This window comes from Petaurus breviceps, unplaced genomic scaffold (genome assembly GCF_028583685.1).
Source record: "Petaurus breviceps papuanus isolate PSGF00001 unplaced genomic scaffold, PetGlider_PUasm1.0 90650, whole genome shotgun sequence".
Classification (NCBI taxonomy): domain Eukaryota; kingdom Metazoa; phylum Chordata; class Mammalia; order Diprotodontia; family Petauridae; genus Petaurus; species Petaurus breviceps.
The window spans coordinates 484,437-503,575 of record NW_027187299.1 but is presented as its reverse complement, the minus strand read 5'-3'; the positions used below and the strand labels follow the sequence as shown (position 1 = coordinate 503,575).

The 19,139-nt window shown below is 38.2% G+C and overlaps 1 protein-coding gene and 1 pseudogene across 3 annotated transcripts in view; one reads left to right on the top strand and one right to left on the bottom strand.

Annotated features, from left to right (window-relative positions):
* Positions 1 to 19,139, bottom strand: part of ARID4B (AT-rich interaction domain 4B) — a 212,201-nt gene that overhangs the window by 113,428 nt on the left and 79,634 nt on the right. For all 3 annotated transcript variants that reach the window (XM_069064835.1, XM_069064837.1, XM_069064836.1), the window contains exon 3: positions 2,019 to 2,129. In XM_069064835.1, coding sequence (XP_068920936.1) covers positions 2,019 to 2,129 — 111 coding nt within the window. The remainder of the gene's footprint in view (positions 1 to 2,018; positions 2,130 to 19,139) is intronic.
* Positions 8,030 to 10,280, top strand: LOC138143578 (actin, cytoplasmic 1 pseudogene; annotated as a pseudogene).

Genomic DNA, 19,139 nt, shown 5'->3' with positions numbered 1-19,139 from the left:
GGAGAGGGAAGTTGGAAGCACTCACTTTTGAAAAGGGACAGGACCAAAGTAGAGAAAAGAACAAGTGGGAGGTGGGATAGGAGGGAGGGAAATATAGTCAAGTATTTTACAATATATCTACTATGGAAATGTTTTACATAGCTATACACGTACAACCTATATTGAATTGCTTATCTTGCCAGTAAGGGTGGGTGACAAAGGAGGAAGGGAATGAATCTGGAATTCAAAGCTTTAAAATCAAATGTTTAAATACACATATACATATATATACTATTATTAATATTTTACATGTAACTGGGAAATAAGATATACAGGCACTGGGGCATAGAGATCCACTGTGCCCTGGGAAGTTGGAGGGGGTATGGGAGAAGATATGGAAGAGAGCAGATGGGAGGAGGGGATATCCAGTGGGACTGCTACTTTGGGGTTGTAGGTAGGGGGAAAAACGGGGAGAAAATTTGTAACTCAAAATCTTGTGGAAATGAATGATGTAAACTAGAAGTTAATAAAGCATTTGATTAAAAAAAAGAATAATACTCTTTCAACAGAAAAAAAGAAGAAAACACTAATGACTGGTAGAAATGAAAAAAGGCTTCTCATAAGAGGTGGTGCTCCTGCACAAGGCTGAAAGTCTAGGAATTCTAGGAAGTGGAGTCAGTCAGGCAGCCTATGCAAAGGGAAAGGGAAAGGAAAGGAAATGTTGAGTTTAGAGAATAAATTATTAGATCAGTCTGGCTGGAAACTACACTGTATGAATGGAACTAATATGAAATGTCTGAAAAGGTAGATGGTGAAAAAATCCTTTCCTATTACCTCCAAAAAGGTAGTAAATTTCAATTACAAGATTACAGCTATGTAAAGTGAGAAAAGGAGGGACTCAGAGGCTTCTTCTATAGTATTAGATTATACAAATGTACAACAGATTATTAATGGAGTTATGAATATAACTCCAGTCTTTTGATTTTCAATTATACATATACATATGTGAGTATGAATATATATGTGCATGTGATTATCTGATAAAAGACTACAGATCTACCTTCATCTACTTTACTTAACCAAAGTTTTTGGAGTTTTATTTGGAATCCACAATTTGTTAACAAAGTAGCTACTGTAATATATTACCTCAGAGTGAAAAACTAATTCACATAATTAATCTAGTTTATGACTAAAATAAATGCCCAGTATTTTTTAAAATAAGTAACTTTAATAATTTTTAGGGGTGGCCAGGTAGCACAGCGAGTAAGAGCACCGGCTCCAGTGTTGAGGAGACCTGGAGATCGAATCCCGGGCTCAGACACTTAGCACCCACCCAGAAACACCTGGCCGTATAACCTTGAGCAAGTTACTTAACCCCAATTGCTTAGGGGCAGCCAGGTGGCTCAGCAAGTAAGAGCACCGGCTCCAGTGTTGGGACGACCTGGAGATCGAATCCCGGGCTCAGGCGCTCAGCACCACACCCAGAAATAACTGGCCGTGTAACCTTGAGCAAGTTACTTAACCCCGATTGCTTAAAATAAAAATAAATAAATAAATAAAATTTTTAATGGAATTGTAAACTTTCAGAGTTGGAAGAAACAAAAAAGTAATTTAGTTCAATCTTGGGCACCCTTGAATTTAAAGACCTGAAAACCTTCAGAACTGGGAAAGAAGTTCAAGATTAGTAAACAACTAAATCCAACCCTATGAATTTTCTCTAACAGTAAAATAAAGTTTATACTACATGACCTCTAAAGCTCTCTTCTACTTTTAAGATTCATGATTCTAAATATAAGCATCAAAGCTTAAAGGAAAATGGCACTGCTACATTATATAATTGTAATAATTACCTAATATTATTCCAATTATATGCTAAATTGTTATTAATCTTTTTTATTATGCTTTCTTAGTGATTACTCTTAGAGACATTAGATTATATTCAGTAGGAAAAAAATTCTCAAACTGCACAAAAGTTAGAATTTAGATAGTATTCTGGATGCTCATGTTCACATTATATATAGCTAAGAAAATCCAAATACCTTGACTTTGACAAGTCTCTTTGTAGTCTTTATCTTGGCTTCACAGAAAGCTCCTCTGTATTTAGCACTCACATCAGTGCCCACTGTCAAATAAGGAGGCTCATCAATGGCCTGAAAAAGGAAAACATAATGAATATTTAATCTCTCCATTTTTTTCCTTATCAATCAGTTCCCAAAACAATAAATGTAGTTTTGTTATTACTCAAAAAACACAGGATAGCTTTATAAATTCACTATCAAGAACATATCACACATAATCTAATAAAATGCCACAGTATGTCTGAAAAATAATCAAAGTTCTCCCCACTAGGCCTAATGTTAAATGGACCAAATTTTGACACTTTATTCTATAAAAACCATATTAGACAAAACAAAGTTAGAGGGACATTAATTTCTACATGTAAACCACCTTGGCTCAAAGGATATGAATAGGCATTTTTCAAAGAAAGAAATCCAAACTATCAACAATCATATGAAAAAATTCTATAAACAACTAATAATCAGAGAAAGTAAAATTAAAGCAACTTTGAGGTTTTACTTGGTACCGATTAGATCAACAAGGATGACAAAACAGGAAAATGACAGATGTTGGAGATGCTGAAGGAAAACAGGCACACAACAACTTGATGATGCAGTAGATAGGGTAATTTGTCTAGAGTCAGGAAGATCTGAGTTCAAATTTAACCTCAGAGGCTTACTAGCTATGTGACTTTCAAGTTACTTTACCTCTGCCTGCTTCAATTTCCTTAACTTAAAATGGACATAATAACAGCACCTGTCTCACAGAGTCACTGTAAGAATTAAATGAGATAATATTCATAAAGTCTTAACAGTGCTGAGCAGACAGTAGGCACAATATAAATACTTAGTCCTCCATTTCTCCCCAGCCCCACACCCAACAACTGTGCACTGTTGGTGAAGCTGTGAATTGGTCAAGCAGCCATTCTGGAAAGCAATTTTGAACTATGTCCATATAAAGGTACCAAGCTATGCAAACCCTTTGACTTAACTATATAACTACTACACCTGTACTCCCAAAGAATTCAAAGAAAAAAGAAAAGGATCTATATGTACAACATTTATAGATATATATGGTAGTCAAAAATTAGAAACTAAGACATGCCCTCCAATTGAAGAACCGGCTTCAGCAGCTTTTGGAGGTATCAGAATCTCTACAGCCTTTCTACTCCTACATTCAACGTTTTAACCTCTATATTTATCTGTTAAGGGCAATAAAATTCACAAGAGAACTGATCCAACCATTCTGGAGAGCAAACTGGAACTATGCCTAAAGGGCTATAAAAAAGTACATACTCTTTGAACCAGCAATACCACTTCTAGGCCTGTATCACAAAGAAATCATGAAAGTAGGAAAAGGACCCATTTGTACAAAAATATTTATAGTAGCAATATTTGCAGTGGAAAAGAATTGGAAATTAAGAGGATGTCCATCAATTGGGGAATGGCTAAACAAGTTGTGGTATATGAATGTAATGGAATCCTATTGTGCTATAAGAAATAAGGAGCAGACAGCCTTCATAATAACCTGGAGAGACTTATACAAACTGATGCTGAGTGATGAAAGCAGAACCAGGAAAACTTTGTACACAATTAGAGACACATCGTACGCGTGACAACTAACTTTGACAGACTGGGCTTCTCCCAGCAATACAACATTAGAAGACAACTCCAAAAGACTCATGATGGAAAGGGATATCCACATCCAGAGAAAGAACTACGGAGTCTGAATGCAGATTGAAGCAGACTACTTGCTCTCTTTCTTTTTGTTTTGTTTTGTTTTATCCCTTCTTTCTCACTGTTCACTCCATAGGTTATAATCCTTATTGACAATCTGACTGGGGCAGCTAGGTGGCACAGTGAATAGAGCACCGGCCCTGGAGTCAGGAGGACCTGAGTTCAAATCCGGCCTCAGACACTTAACACAAAAAACTAGCCGTGTGACCCTGGGCAAGTCACTTTAACCCCAATTGCCATCCAAAAAAAAACAAAAAAGACAATTTGACTAATGTTCAATGTGAAGGTATCTGTAGAACCTATATTTAACTGCATGCTGCCACGGCAGGGAGGGGGAAGGAAAGGGAGGGGAAGAAAATTTGAAACTCAAGGGATTGTGGAACTGAATGTTGTAAACTAAAGAAAATAAACAAATTTAAATAAAAAAATAAAGTTCACAAGAATTAATGCTGTAGGTGCTCAAGTGTTAACTGACCATTATACTCCACTACCAATGATAATATAGTAGGGCTTGGCTGAAAGAGGGTATAATAATATTTTATAACAGCACTGACAGGGGCCCTATTATACACATTATTCCTCACTCTCATTAGCAGAGAAGGATCTATTAGCTAACAGGCAAAGCAGGACTGCCAAATATAGAATTCTGAGCCTATCTGAAAAAAAGAAGAAAAGTTCTTGAAAGCAAACAGTTTCTCCTTTGGCACTATCAGGGCATTAAAGAATACTATTACTTAAAAGAAGAAATCAACTTAGTTGCTTTTCTAAACTTTTCGAAAGCCCTTGAAACTCAACAAATTTTGTTATTTTGTATTTTTCTTCATTAATGAATGGGTGTCAGCAAAATATGAGGGTAAGTTTGCTTGTTTTAGTGATCTCTAGGACATGATTTTTTATGAGGAGGGAATAATAGTTTACTCTTTAACCTAATAATGAAAATAAAAGTTTTGAAGCCATACACTTAAATAAAATTAGAATTATGAGATTCAAAAAGCTTTCAAATAATCAATTTTATGTCTAAACCAGGGAACAAACAAGTGACATTACACTTACATGTGGGGCATGCCCAGCTTAAATAATTATAAAAACATCAAATTTTGCTGACTTGTACCATCTATTCTTTTTATCTCTACCATTCAAAGATCAAGACATTAAGAGTATGAAGGGACTTCACAGGCCAGCTAGTTCGATCGACATATTACCAGGAATCACCCTCACATCTCACTTTACAAGTGGTTATCCAGCCTTTTTTTATAGTCCTCTACTGAGAAGTAACCCACCATTATTTAGCATGGCTGCCCATTCCACTTTATTATAGCTGAAATTGTTTGGAAATTTCCCCTCATTAACATGTCTTTTTTGCAGCTTCCAACCACTGCTCTAGTGTTGCCCACTAGAGCCAAGAAGAATCTAAGTTTCACTAGATAACTCTTCAAATACTCATCTCCTAGAACCCCCATGTAATGCCATACACAGAAGCTTTCCAGAAGAACTGCTACTGTGAACAGCTTTTTTTAAGGTTGTGATTACTCAGTACAGTGATCTCTCTATTTATTCCATAACAAAAGCAAAACATCCATGGAAAATCAAGGTACAGTAGAATTCAAAATACAGCATTCACCATATTCACAACTTATCACAGAAAATCACAATATAATATTCACAACATAGTCTAAAAGTAAAATAGTCACTCTTAAGTTAACTCAATCAGTCACTTATCAGTATCAATAGTCAAAGTACTCAAAGCACAAATCAGTCACTTATTCAGCAAAAGTCTTAGTAAGTATCATACACAAAACCCTCCACTCCTTAGGTCACTAGTAAATTATAATTCCATAATTACTCAGTACCCAAGGAGAGGTCTTTTCATCTTGACTTGGGGCCTGTTCTCACATTCCCTGGATGCCCTTCCATGGTCCCAGATTCTACCTGGATTGACCAGACTGTCATCTGGGTTCAATGGCAGACAGCTCCCAGTTCCTTGACCAGCTCTCTGGGCAGGTCCTGCTCCACACTGAACTTCACAGTGTCTGGTCCATGTTAGATCCTTCACCATTTCTGCTCCAAGGAATTCAAAGCTCAACCAAGCCGCAAACAAAGCCTCAGCATCCCAGTCATGCTTCAGTCACCTGGGCTCCTGGCTCCTGGTTCTAGGCTCTGGGCTCCTGGGATCTTGTTCAGAAGAAGCTCCATCACCACCACAAATTCTCAGGACTCAGTTCTCCATTCTTCTGTAGCTGCTCTGCCACCAGATCTCGGTCTCAAGGAAATTCTGACTGTGCTTCTCTGGGGCTTTTCTTATATACACAGTATTACCTACTTTCTTCAACCAACCCCTTCCTGTTAAGTCAGTTAACAGGAGACAGGAGTTCATACCTTCTGTTCCCCCAATCAGAGGCTTGATCAGTTACTAAGTGTTAAGTACCTGCTACTTTTGCCAACACAAAAGGGATCTTCAAATTCAAAATTACATTACCATTACACCCCATTTAAAAAAAAAAAACAAACAGGGGTGGCTAGGTGGCACACTGAATGGAGCACCAGCCCTGGAGTCAGGATGACCTAAGTTCAAATCTGGCCTCAGATACAATTACTAGCCATTTGACTTTGGGCAAGTCACTTAACCCCAACTGCCCGCCAAAAAACTCAAATAAAAACAAGAAACAATCAAAAAAATCAAAATGGTATTTATCAAACCAAGCAAACCTGCTTGCTTCCTTAACCTTTGTTTTCCTAACTCATGTTTCAACTGAAAAAACAAAGCTACCCACCAAAAAAGTCCCCAGTCCATTAAAAGTTAAATATTCTCACAATAACTTCATAAAGAGCAAGCTAGAAAAAATACTTTATGCACAAAATATAAAGATTGTCCTTTTAAAAATGATCGACTTATTACCAGACTGTGGTCAAGAAGAAAAGAGTTCACTACTCATACATTCTTACTTTATCTCTCACAATTATCTGTTTCTTCATGTCACTCTATACTTTCAGGTTTGACAATCTCACCCACAAACTCAATTAATTTTTTCCTCTCTGTAAATGAGCCCTTAGGTGCAGACAGAACTCTAGATTCTCTGGTTGGGTGTGGAGTCTTTGCTTAGGCAATGTCATTATGTATTGAACAAACATCTACTGAATACATTCAATGTCCAATGACCAATGTAGGTCAGACACTGAGTAGGGATACAAAAATGGATGCAAACATACCTATACCTCTACGGATGTATCAAAGATCAAAAGAATCAAAGGCTGGGGGGCAGAGCCAAGATATCGGCATAGAAGCAGGAAAACTCCATGAGCTCCCCCCAAAACCACCTCAAATACCTACAAAATATGATTCTAAACAAATTTTAGAGCTGCAGAACCCACAAAGTGACAGTTAGAAAAAAACATCCTAGTTAAGGCGACCCAGAAGGCCCACAGGAAAGGTCCATCACAGCCACAGTTTTAGTCCCAGGGCGGCCCCAATAGGCAGCAGCTGGAGTGGCTGGAGTGGACTTTTGGAGAGTGGATCACCAGCAGCTATGGCAGTTTTCAGAATTATCAATCCATAAATGCCAAAGACGAAAAGTAAACGGTCAGTGTGGAATTCTGTTGGAACTGGAGGAGACGAAGGAGCCCAGTCCAGCTCCTGCCCCCGGAGCCAGAAGCTTCCCATGTTGTCACGTGGCTGCTTCAGAGCTCCTGGCCTGCAGATTTTTGGGGAAACGAGCAACTATTCAGAGGGTAAGCACTCTTGCTTTAACCTCCTTGGATCTGGATTGCTGTCTTGGGTGGAAGTCCTAGGGTGTGTGGCCAGTGGGCCACAGCTTGTGAGGGCTGCAGAGAGGCACCCAACTAATAGCTCTGGCAGTTGCAAAAATCCCAGTGATTTGGGACAAAGCTCTCCACTCTGGAAGCAGAGTTCTACTGTGGTAAAGTGCTCAAAAGTCAAGTAATCGAGTGGCAACGTGAGCAAGCAAAGGAAGCAAAGAAAGCATAGCAATCAAACCACAGATTCCTTTTTTGGGGACAAAAAGGATCAAAATATGGAACAGGAGGAAGACAATGAAGCCAGAACTCCTGTACCAAAAGCTTCCAAGAAAAATATGAATTGGTTACAGGCCATGGAGGAACTCAAGAAGGATTTTGAAAATCAAGTAAGAGAAGTGGAGGAAAAACTGGGAAGAGAAATGAGAACAATACAAGAAAATCATGGAAAGAGAGTCAACAACCTGACTGAAGAAAATAACACCTTAAAAAATAGACTAGAGCTGTGAGCTCTTCCACCCAGCGTGCACTTGCCTACCCCCTGCCTCCAGGTGCAGCACCACCTCCTCTCTTCTCTTAAGGGTTTAAACTTGCCACTTCAAAGTTCACCATGGATGATGATATTGCTGCTCTCGTTGTTGACAATGGCTCTGGAATGTGCAAAGCTGGCTTTGCAGGAGACAATGCCCCTTGGCTGTCTTCCCTTCCATTGTTGGGTGCCCCAGACATCAGGGTGTGATGGTGAGTATGGGCAGAAAGACGGCTATGTGGGGGATGAGGCCCAGAGCAAGAGAGGTATTATGACCCTGAAGTACCCCACTGAACATGGTATTGTCACCAAATGGGATGACATGGAGAAGATCTGGCATCATACTATCTACAACAAGATCCGTGTGGCCCCTGAAGAGTACCCTGTGCTGCTCACAGAAGCCCCCCTAAACCCCAAAGCCAACAGAGAAAAGATGACTCAGATTATGTTTGAGACCTTCAATACCATAGCCATGTACGTTGCCATCGAGGCTGTGCTGTCCCTGTATGCCTCTGGTCGTACCACTGGTATTGTGATGGATGCCGGTGATGGTGTGACCCATACTGTGTCCATCTATGAAGGTTATGCCCTTCCCCACGCCATCCTCTGTCTGGATCTGGCTGGCCATGATCTGATGGACTACCTCATGAAGATCCTGACCGAGAGAGGGTACAGTTTCACCACCACAGATGAGAGGGAAATCATGCATGACATCAAGGAGAAGCTGTGTTATGTCGCCCTAGACTTTGAGCAGGAGATGGCCACTGCTGCATCCAGCTCCTCTCTGGAAAAGAGCTATGAGCTCCCTGATGGTCAGGTTATCACCACTGGCAACGAGAGCTTCCGGTGCCCAGAATCTCTCTTCCAACCATCTTTCTTAGGTATGTAATCCTGTGGAATCCACGAAACTACCTTCAACTCAATCATGAAGTGTGATGTTGACATCTGTAAGGATTTGTATGCCAACACCATGTTGTCAGGTGGTACCACCATGTACCCAGGCATTGCTGACAGGATGCAGAAGGAGATTACAGCCATAGCTCCCAGCACAATGAAAATCAAGATCACTGCCCCGCCTGAGCGCAAATACTCTGTCTGGATTGGAGGCTCCATCTTGGCGTCTCTATCCACCTTCCAGCAGATGTGGATCAGCAAGCAGGAATATGATGAATCTGGGCCCTCCATTGTCCACCGCAAATGCTTCTAAATAGACTGTTTGTGTTGTTTTTTAAATTTTTTTTTTGTCAAAGGGTGTGACATGATAATTGCCCAAAAAAAGAGATGAGATTGGCATGGCAAAAAATAAATAAATAAATAAACTCAAATGGCAAAAGAGGCCCAAAAAGGCAATGAGGAGAAGAATGCCTTAAAAAGTCGAATTTGCCAGATGGAAAAGGAATTTCAAAAACTCACTTAAGAGAATAACTCCTTCAGAATTAGATTGGAATAAATGGAAGCTAGTGACTTTATGAGAAATCAAGATACTATAAAACAGATCCAATCAAATAAAAAAATAGAAGGCAATGTGAAATATCTCATTAGAAAAAAACCACTGACCTGGAAAATAGATCCAGGAGAGATAATTTAAAAATTATTGGACTACCTGAAAGATTAAAAGAAGAACCTAGAAATCATCCTCCAAGAAATTCTCAAGGAAAACTGCCCTGATGTTTTAGAACCAGAGGGCAAAATAGAGGTTGAAAGAATCTACTGATCACCTCCTGAAAAAGATCCCCAAAAGAATACTCCTAGGAATATTATAGCCAGGTTCCAAAGTTCCCAGATCAAGGAGAAAATATTACAAGGAGCTAGTAAGAAACAATTTGAATACTGTGGAAACACAATCAGGGTAGCACAGGATCTGGCAGCTTCTACACTGAGGGATCGAAGGACTTGGAATATGATATTCCAGAGGTCAAAGGAGCTGGGATTAAAACCAAGAATCACCTAGCCAGCAAAACTGAGTATCATGTTTCAGGGGAAAATATGGTCATTCAGTGGAATAGAGGACTTTCAAGCATTCTTGCTGAAAAAACCAGAGTTGAATAGAAAATCTGACATTCAGATACAAGAAGCAAGAGAAGCATGAGAAGGTAAACAGGGAAAAGAAATCATAAAGAACTTATCAGAGTTGAACTATTTACATCCCTACATGGAAAAACAATAATTGTAACTTATGAAACTTTTCTCAGTATGAGGATAGTTAAAGGGAATATAAATGCATATATATATATACATACATATATATGTCTATATAGGAGGGCATATGTGCATATGAATATATATGAGTGTGTGCATATATGTGTACAGGTATATATAGAGGGCACAGGATCAACTGAATAGGAAGGGATGATATTTTAAAAATAAAATTAAGAGGTGAGAGAGGAACATAATAAGAGGAGATAGGGACAGACAGAATAGGGTAAATTATCTCACATAAAAGAGGCAAGGGAAAATTGTTACAATGGAGGGGAAGAACAGGAAGGCAAAAGGGAATGGGTCAACCTTATTCTCACTGAATTTGGCTTAGGAAGGAATAACATACACACTAAATTGGGTATCTTACCCTACAGGAAAGTGGGGGGGAAGGGGACAAGAAGGGGGATGACAGAAGGAAGGATAGAATGGCGGGGGGAGGATAGTTAGAAACACACTTTTGAAAAGGGACAGGATCAAAGCAGAAAATAGAACAAGTGGGGGGTGGGATCGGATAGAAGGAAATATAGTTAGTCTTTCACAATATATCCACTATGGAAATGTTTTGCGTAACTACACATGTACAACCTATATAGAATTGCTTATCTTCCCAGTAAGGGTGGGTGACGAGGGAAAAAGGGAAAGAAACTGGAATTCAAAGTTTTAAAATCAAATGTTTTAAAAAATAGTTATTATTTTTTTACATGCAACTGGGAAATAAGATATACGGACACTGGGGTATGGAGATCTATCTTGCCCCACTGCAAAGTCGGAGCAGGGGTGGGGGAGGATATAGGAGAGAGCAGATTGGGGGAGAGGGTATTCAGCAGTATGGCTGTTTTGGGGTGGTGGGTAGGGGAAAGACAGGGAGAAAATCTGTAACTCAAAATCTTGTGGAAATGAATGTTGTGAACTAAATTTAACATAAAATATAAAAAAATTTAAAAATTTTTCAAAAGAATCAAAGGCTGACGAAGTCAAGAAGGATGAAGACTGAGAAAAGGCCATTGGATTTGCAATTAAGAAATCACTGGGGGGCAGCTAGGTGGCGCAGTGAATAGAGCACCGGCACCTGACTCCAGGAGAACCTGAGTTCAAATCCAGCCTCATACACTTCACACACACACACACACACACACACACACACACACACACACACACACTAGCCGTGTGACCTTGGGCAAGTCACTTAACCCCAATTGTCCTCCAAAAAAAAAAAAGAAATCACTGGTAAATTTGGAGAGCAATTTTGGTTGAAGATGTTGTAATGGCAAGCAAAGTAGTACTTCGCTGCTTGTTTCAAGCTATTATTGTTATTCAAGTGCCTTTGGAGCCTCACCTTTGATTATGTCAAGTCTTTGTTGGAACCAGTATACATTTGGGTTGTCCTTAATAGGCCTAAGGGAGTTTGGAGACCTTTCCTGCCCTTAATAGGCCTAATGTCATCACATGGAGTCCACGGTGGGAGGAGCTTGCTGAGAGAGTGAAACAGGAAAGTAGAAGGAGTAGAGCAGATAAAAGCTCAAGGAGGAGCTGGAACCAAGCAGAACTGAGAGGGAGAATGTGATGTGTGGCACTCTGTCTGTCTGTTCTGATATATTGACGTTACTTTGACAGAATAAAGCATTCTGTCTGTTGAAAGAGGACTTTACCAGAAGCCCTGAAAGATGACTTTACTGCTGATACAGAAGCCCTGAAAGAGGACTTTGCTGCTGTTTATAGAAGTCCTGAAAGAGGGTTTTACTGCTGTTTACAGAAATCCTGGGACTTTGATTTGTTGATTTGTGTTTGGCTTCTCAAACAGAAGCTTTGTCGGTTTCAGTTACTTTGTCAGACAGAAAGTGAACTGAGATGATAGGGCCAGCAATGTGTGTAAATACTGTAGTTCTGTTAAGTTTTATCTTCCTAGAAACAGTAGAAGGGCTTAGAATGGAGCAGTCCATATGAAATAGGAGAAGAGAGTTGCCTATGTTGAGTCCAGGCAAGAGCTGGGAGAACTACCCACCTGTGAATCCAGACAAGAGTTGGGTGAATCCTGGCAAGAACTAGAAACAAGTCAGCCCATGGAGAAGGAGCCATGGGGTTTGGAAGTCAAGATGACAGAGAACTTTATTTGGGTATTCTGTATTGACTGATGAGATTGTGACTTACTGTGACCTCAGGGTGGATGGCCTCCCTGATTTTCACTACTCACTACCCATTAAGAATGATTGGCTTAAGTTTGATTTGGAAGTCAGCCTGGAGTCAAGATGAAAGAAGACTTGGCTGGCTACTCTATATTGACTGAGGACATTGTGACTTACTGAATGATTTGTTTTGTCTAAGACTATGTGGCTACCTTAGTAATAAGTTATGTTATGCTGTTCTGAATGTTGTTCTTTAGTTTCTTGAATGTTTTGCTTTAGTTTACTGCTGAATAAATAGAGTTCACTATACTATGCTATTAGATCCTTAAAGTTATTCCCAGCAGCAGTCCTCAGGAAAGTTGCTCATGATTGGCTTTACAGTTGTTAAAAGTCAAACTGTAGAGAGTTAAGAGAGTGAGAGGAGAGGAAACAAGATACCTATTGTGGATGGCCTTTCCAAGGAAGTTAGCCACAAAAGGCAGAAGAGATAAGGGCCAAGAGTTAGGGATAGATAAATCAAACAGAGTTCTTTGAGAATTGGAGAGACTTGGCCATGTTGGTAGGCAGTAGGGCACAGTAGCAGCCAGTAGAAAGGGAGAGCCTGAAGATAAACGGGAGAGTGAGGATGACTGAGGAAGTAATCTGCTAGAGGAGATGGGATGGAATGGGATCATTTGTTCATATAAAAGGAAGCCTTAGCAAGTCAAAAGAACTACCCCCCCCCCTTCATGTGAGACTGGTGAAGGAAGAATTAGGGGTAGAAGGCATTTGAGTCATATGAGAAAAGCAGGAGGGCAGAAAACTGATTTCTCAGTGAATATTCTCAATTTTTCCTTAAAAAATGAGGCAAGGTTTTTGCTGGAAAGTAAGGTAGGGAGTCAAAGGAGGTTTAAGGAGGGATGAAAATGTTTAGAAGAGTCACAGTGAATGTGATAGATAGCGAGTAACTGGGGAGGTATAAAATGATTGCCTAGGTAATAGTTACAGACTAGTTGAGGTTATGTAATGTAAATTTGTTGTGGATCCAGTCAGAAGAGTTATGTGATTTTTTCCACTTTCATTCAGGAGCATGTGTGAAGAACCTAATGTAACAGGTGGTGGGAATGATCTTGGCCAAGTGATCTTTAGAAGCTGGGCTTGGTAGAACACAGATCTTCCATTTAAAAATGGCACCCAGAGTAGCCATCTTGCTATTTCTTGCCCTGTTGCACTTCTCTGGCCTTCAACATCCTCCAATCATCCTACAAGATCACATCAATCCTGAAATTCACACCTTGCCAATACCTTTCAAAAGAGGCACTTTCAGATACTCCTAGTTGATAGTGTCTCCCCTCACTATTTTTATATTTGCATATGCACTCTTATATGTACAGCTGTCTCCCCTTAAAAAATGTGAGCTCTTTACAGGCAGAGATTGTTTAAGTCTCTGTATCTGGTCTCTAGTATTGTACTGGTACATGTAAGCACTTACTAAATTATTTCCTATTTTTAGGGGGTCAAAATGATGAAATGGAAAAGGGATTGTATTAGGCAGAACTCGGAAGGTCCTTCTAGTCCCAGATATCTGTATGACCTTGAAGAAATCATTTAAACTCACTCAGTTTTTCTCATATATATATATATATAAAAAATGGAGATATTAATGTCTGTTCCTGAGGTCACACAGACTGATTGTAGGCATCAAATGAGAGGCTCTGTGTAAAAGTGTGTAACACCTTGACTTCAGTGGAGCAGGAAGGTCAGAAAGCAAAATATATATATATAGTTCTTCAGTTTCAAAAAAGTTGGAAAGTCTTTTTTAAACAACAGCTATTGATAATAGCTTCTCTTAAGACAATATAAATACCTCATTATTACAAGAGTTGTGTGCACATAAAAATCAGATCACACTAAATTAGAATTTGTTTATACAGGTAGAGACTGTTTTTCACATAATTGCTCTCCAATTCAAAGAAATTAGGCATCAGTTATCAGAAACCCCAAAGATGGTCACCTGCTAATTTAAATTCTTTGGATTAAATGAGTTAATATGATCATGACAATTTACCTACGTAAGGATAGAGATAAGCCCTTCTCCTTAACAGATAATCTTCTGTTGACAAAGATTTAATAATCATTTTAGAGGCCTTGATTTAAAAGGAACGTAAAATAAGATTGTGAACAGACTTTCCTCTTCCAAAATGATTATGTGGAAGACTTGAAAACAGCAAACCATCTAATCGAGTCATTTACTGGTCTAATTGGCATTGAGTGTTGTTGTTTGGACAAGCCAGATGGTAGGGTAGTGCCTCATAATTATATGTTCCAATTAGTTCCTTGAGTGTGCTTTGCCATAGAAATCTTAAATCATATGATTCCTATAATCTATGTGGCAGCATGAAAAAAAAATCTCCCAATCAATCAATAAATATTTAGTAAGCACCTGCTATGTGTCAGATATTAATGTCTAATTCACCTTTTTTTTTTAAATAAAAAACAAAATAAACCACCACAGTTAAGACATACAAGAATCAAAACATAAGCATTTGGAAATTTCTAAAATAAAAAATGGAAAAGTCAGTTAGGAAAGAAAACAACACAGAAACCAAAGTAAGTCTCTACACTGGGGAAGAGATTCATATTTAAGAAACTGTGAACATGGGCTGTGTATTTATTATATTGTTACAGAAAGTCAATATGAATATATTGGAAGTCTATTAATATTCAAATAGGGTACTTGCAATTCTACAACTGTATGAAACTGCACACTGGTTTCCAGGGCAGTACTCTTAACTGATGAAGTCATTTTGTTAGAGCATACCAACAAGAAAATACCATGGTATAAAAAGCACTTATCTCAAAAAAAAAAAAAAAACAAAGCAAAACAAAATCCCATAAAACAAAGAGAAAGAAAACCCATAAAAATAAGTTTTAAATCTTTTCTTAAAATTCTGCTAAATAAGGAAAAAACAAAACTAAATAAACTAAAATTAGTTTCATATCCCTGTAGTCTACTGAGAAAAGAACATGGGAGTATGAAGACTTGAGTTCTAGGCCTGATTTTGCCACCAATTAGTGACCTTGGGAGTGTTGCTTTGCTTCTGTTTTAGTATTACCTCATCAATCAAACAAGGATAATAATTACCACTTTTCCTACTTCACAGGTTTGCAGTGGAGATACAATGATATGTAGTAATCAAAACCACAGCATCATAAATTAAGAGCTAGAAAAGACCTTAGAGGTCACCTCTAGTATAATCCTTCATTTATTAATGAGGAAAGCCAAAAAGAAATTAAATAACTTGTCCAAGATAATACTGGTAACGAGCTCTCTTCTTTTATAATCTCTATTCACCAGCTCCTATTGGTTCGACTATCATCTCTACATACACTGCTAATAAAATCTACATAGCCAACCTTAGACTTTATCAGCTCTAGTCCTCTCATATCCTCAGCTGTATTATTGTCAATTTCTGACTGGATGTCTTCGTAGGCATCTCAAACTTGACATGTCCAAAACAGAACTTAATCATCTCTCTCTTCAAACTCACTCCCTTTTGCTAATTTCCTTGTTTCAGTCAAGGGTAAAAGCATTCTTCCACAAATTCAGGTTTGCAAACCTGGAGTTATCTTCAATTATTCATTCTAAATGTCTCTCAAATGCTTCAAAGTATTTGAGCATCACACTTGTTTGAGATGGTATGTGTGTTTTGGTAAAAGTATTTCATTACAATAGTACCTGGGAAAATCTACACTGCTACCTTGACACTAAGTGGAAATGTGAGACTTTCCTCAAAGTCTAAAACAAATCTTCAAAAACAATTGCAAAAATGACACATATTTTAAACTTGGAACAAATTTCTATTGTTCTTGTTTAGTCAATATCAATGAATATAAGTACCATGTGAAGGCAAACAAACCATTCATTCTAGTGTATGTGACATAATTAAAACACAATGGTTTCAAAATTATTTAAGGGATTACTACACTTTTCATAAAAATAATTTCACTTAAAGAATTTTCTCACTAGAGGACCAAATACAAACCTGTTGGAATGTTATCTCGGTAAGAAAATTAATTTTAAAAGCCATATTAAATTCTTATATTAAGAAGGCCACTATGTATATTTTATATCTGTCAATGCAATTTTAAGAAAAAGACCTGAGTACCATTAAGAAAACCTTCCAAATTCAATTCAGATATGAGGATTACAGGTAAACTTTAAATTACAAGCATTAGGTTTAATGCTCAATACAAAATGACAAACCAGTATTCCAGGAAAGCAGGTCAGTTCTATATTCAAATTATGCCTGTTCTTCTCTATCACAAATCTTGTTATTTCCACCCAGGAAGGTGCTGGAGAGTGATTGTTAGTGCAAATTACAGTGCAAGTGCTTACACCTCAGAATCAACATCAAATCTGGGCTTGGTTTATTGTTTTGTTGATTGTCTATATTTAAGAAAGCACTGACAATGTATATTAAATTTTAAAATATATGTACATATTTTCCCCCTTGGACAGCCAAGTTTTTACCAGTAAATCCTTTTATTGTTCTATAAAGATGGCTTGAATTCAGAAATATAGTAGAAGACTTAGTGTATACAGTCATCACCAGACTAGATGCCTAGTGACTGTAGGCTAATAACAACAATAGCTGGCATTTATAAAATATTTTAAGGTATGCAAAGTGCTTTTCATCCATTATCTAACTCAAACCTCACAAAACCTGTTTGCATCCCAGCAACCAGTTCTCATTAATGAAAATCAGATCCAGAAAAGGATTTTTCCTTGTTGGTTCCTCAACCTTTTGAATGATGAAATTATCATTAAGGCAAGTCAAGAAATTATTAGCTGAACTGATTTTTGCAGAATATTAACAAAGGTATCCAGATATTTGAAGTATTTCATCAGTACTATATCATGCCTCTGCACCAGTCTTTGATGTTCTTTTTTCAAAACTCATCTACTTCCTATTTTTTTCCCCAGGTTGTGTAGCAAAATCCTATGACAAAATCAATTGTTTTGTCTCCATTGGTATACATACAATCATAGATGTGGAGTTGGAAGGGGCCTTAAAGGCCATCTAGTCATTGATACAAAAACCCTCCACGCCAAGCTTCCTCTCTCTAATTTCTGGTTTTCTTCACATGAGCATAACTTTTTCATAAATAATGCCACAACACTCACCTCTTTAACTACCCTGTTTCTTTTTTTTTTTTTGCAAGGCAATTGGGGTTAATAGTGACTTGCCCAAGGTCACATGGCTAGTTTTTATGTTAAGTGTTTGACACTGGATTTGAACTCAGGACCTCCTAACTCCAGGGCCGGTGTTCTATTCACTGCGCCACCTAGCCGCCCCTGTACCCTGTTTCTTTTTAATAAAATGTACCCATCTAGAGCCACATGTGAGTGATGGATTTCTTCCAACCAAGCCTCAGTGATACCTATGAGAAGAAATTTGCTTCCTTATGCTAGAGCCTCTAGTTCTGTTTTCTGTCCAGCTATTTATGAACAGACCTCTGAAGCCATGGGTTTTACACTGGTTTCACTACTGACTCCTTTCTTGGATGTTGTCTCCTGTGAACTTCTGAATATTTCAGTTGTGTTCTTCCTTCTTTATGAAATTGAGTTTGATACATAGGCATTTTTTCTCCCTCCTCTATTCTTCTATTTTAACTCTTTTGAGTAGAAACCAGCAAAAAGTTAAGTACCCTCTACCTCTAGAACTGAGTCCATTATTTCTCTAATTCAGTAGTTTCCAAAATTTTTGCTCCATGAACCCCCTTCAACAACAAAAAAGTGTTTTGAACTCCAAGAGTAATACTACCCCTAATATTCTTTTAGATTTATTCATTAAGTATTTACAGTAACTGCAGTATCTCTTACCCAAAAGCTCCAAATTAAAATTTACATTACTAATTATAATTATAGAATATGACATTTTGTGCTCTAATTCACTACTGATTAGAGAAATGCAAATCAATACAACTCTGAGGTACCATCTCACCAGTCAGATTGGCTAAGATGACAAAAGAGGAAAATGACAAATGCTGGAGAGGATGTGGGCAAATTGGAACACTAATGCATTGCTGGTGGAGTTGTGAACTGATCCAGCCTTTCTGGAGAGCAATCTGGAATTATGCCCAAAGGGCTATAAATACTTTCATACCCTTTGATCCAGCAATACCACTCCTAGGGTTATATCCCAAAGAGATCATAGAAGTGGGAGAAAGACCCATATGTACAAAAATGTTTATAGCAGCTCTTTTTGTGATGGCAAAGAATTGGAAATTAAGGGGGTTCCCATCAATTGGGGAATGGCTGAACAAGTTGTGGTATATGCATGTTATGGAATACTATTGTGCCATTAGAAACGAGGAGCAGATGGACTTCATATTTACCTGGAGAGGCTTATACAAACTGATGCTGAGTGAGAAGAGTAGAACCAGGAGAAATTTGTACACAATTACAGACACAATGTATGTGTGATGACCAATTTTGATAGACTGGACTCCTCTCAGCAATGCAGTGATATAAGTCAATCCCAAAAGACTGATGAGGGAGAGAAATATGTGCATCCAGAGAAAGAACTAGAAAGAACTGAGTTTATATCCAGGTAGAAGCAAAATACGTGATCTTTTTCCTTCTCTTATTTGGTTTTATATCCTCTTTACCATTTTTCATTCCAGCTGATATAATCTGTCTTTATAACCTGACTAATGTATAATGTGAAAGTATTTACAGATCCTATACTTGACTATATGCCGCCATGGGGGGGGGGGGGG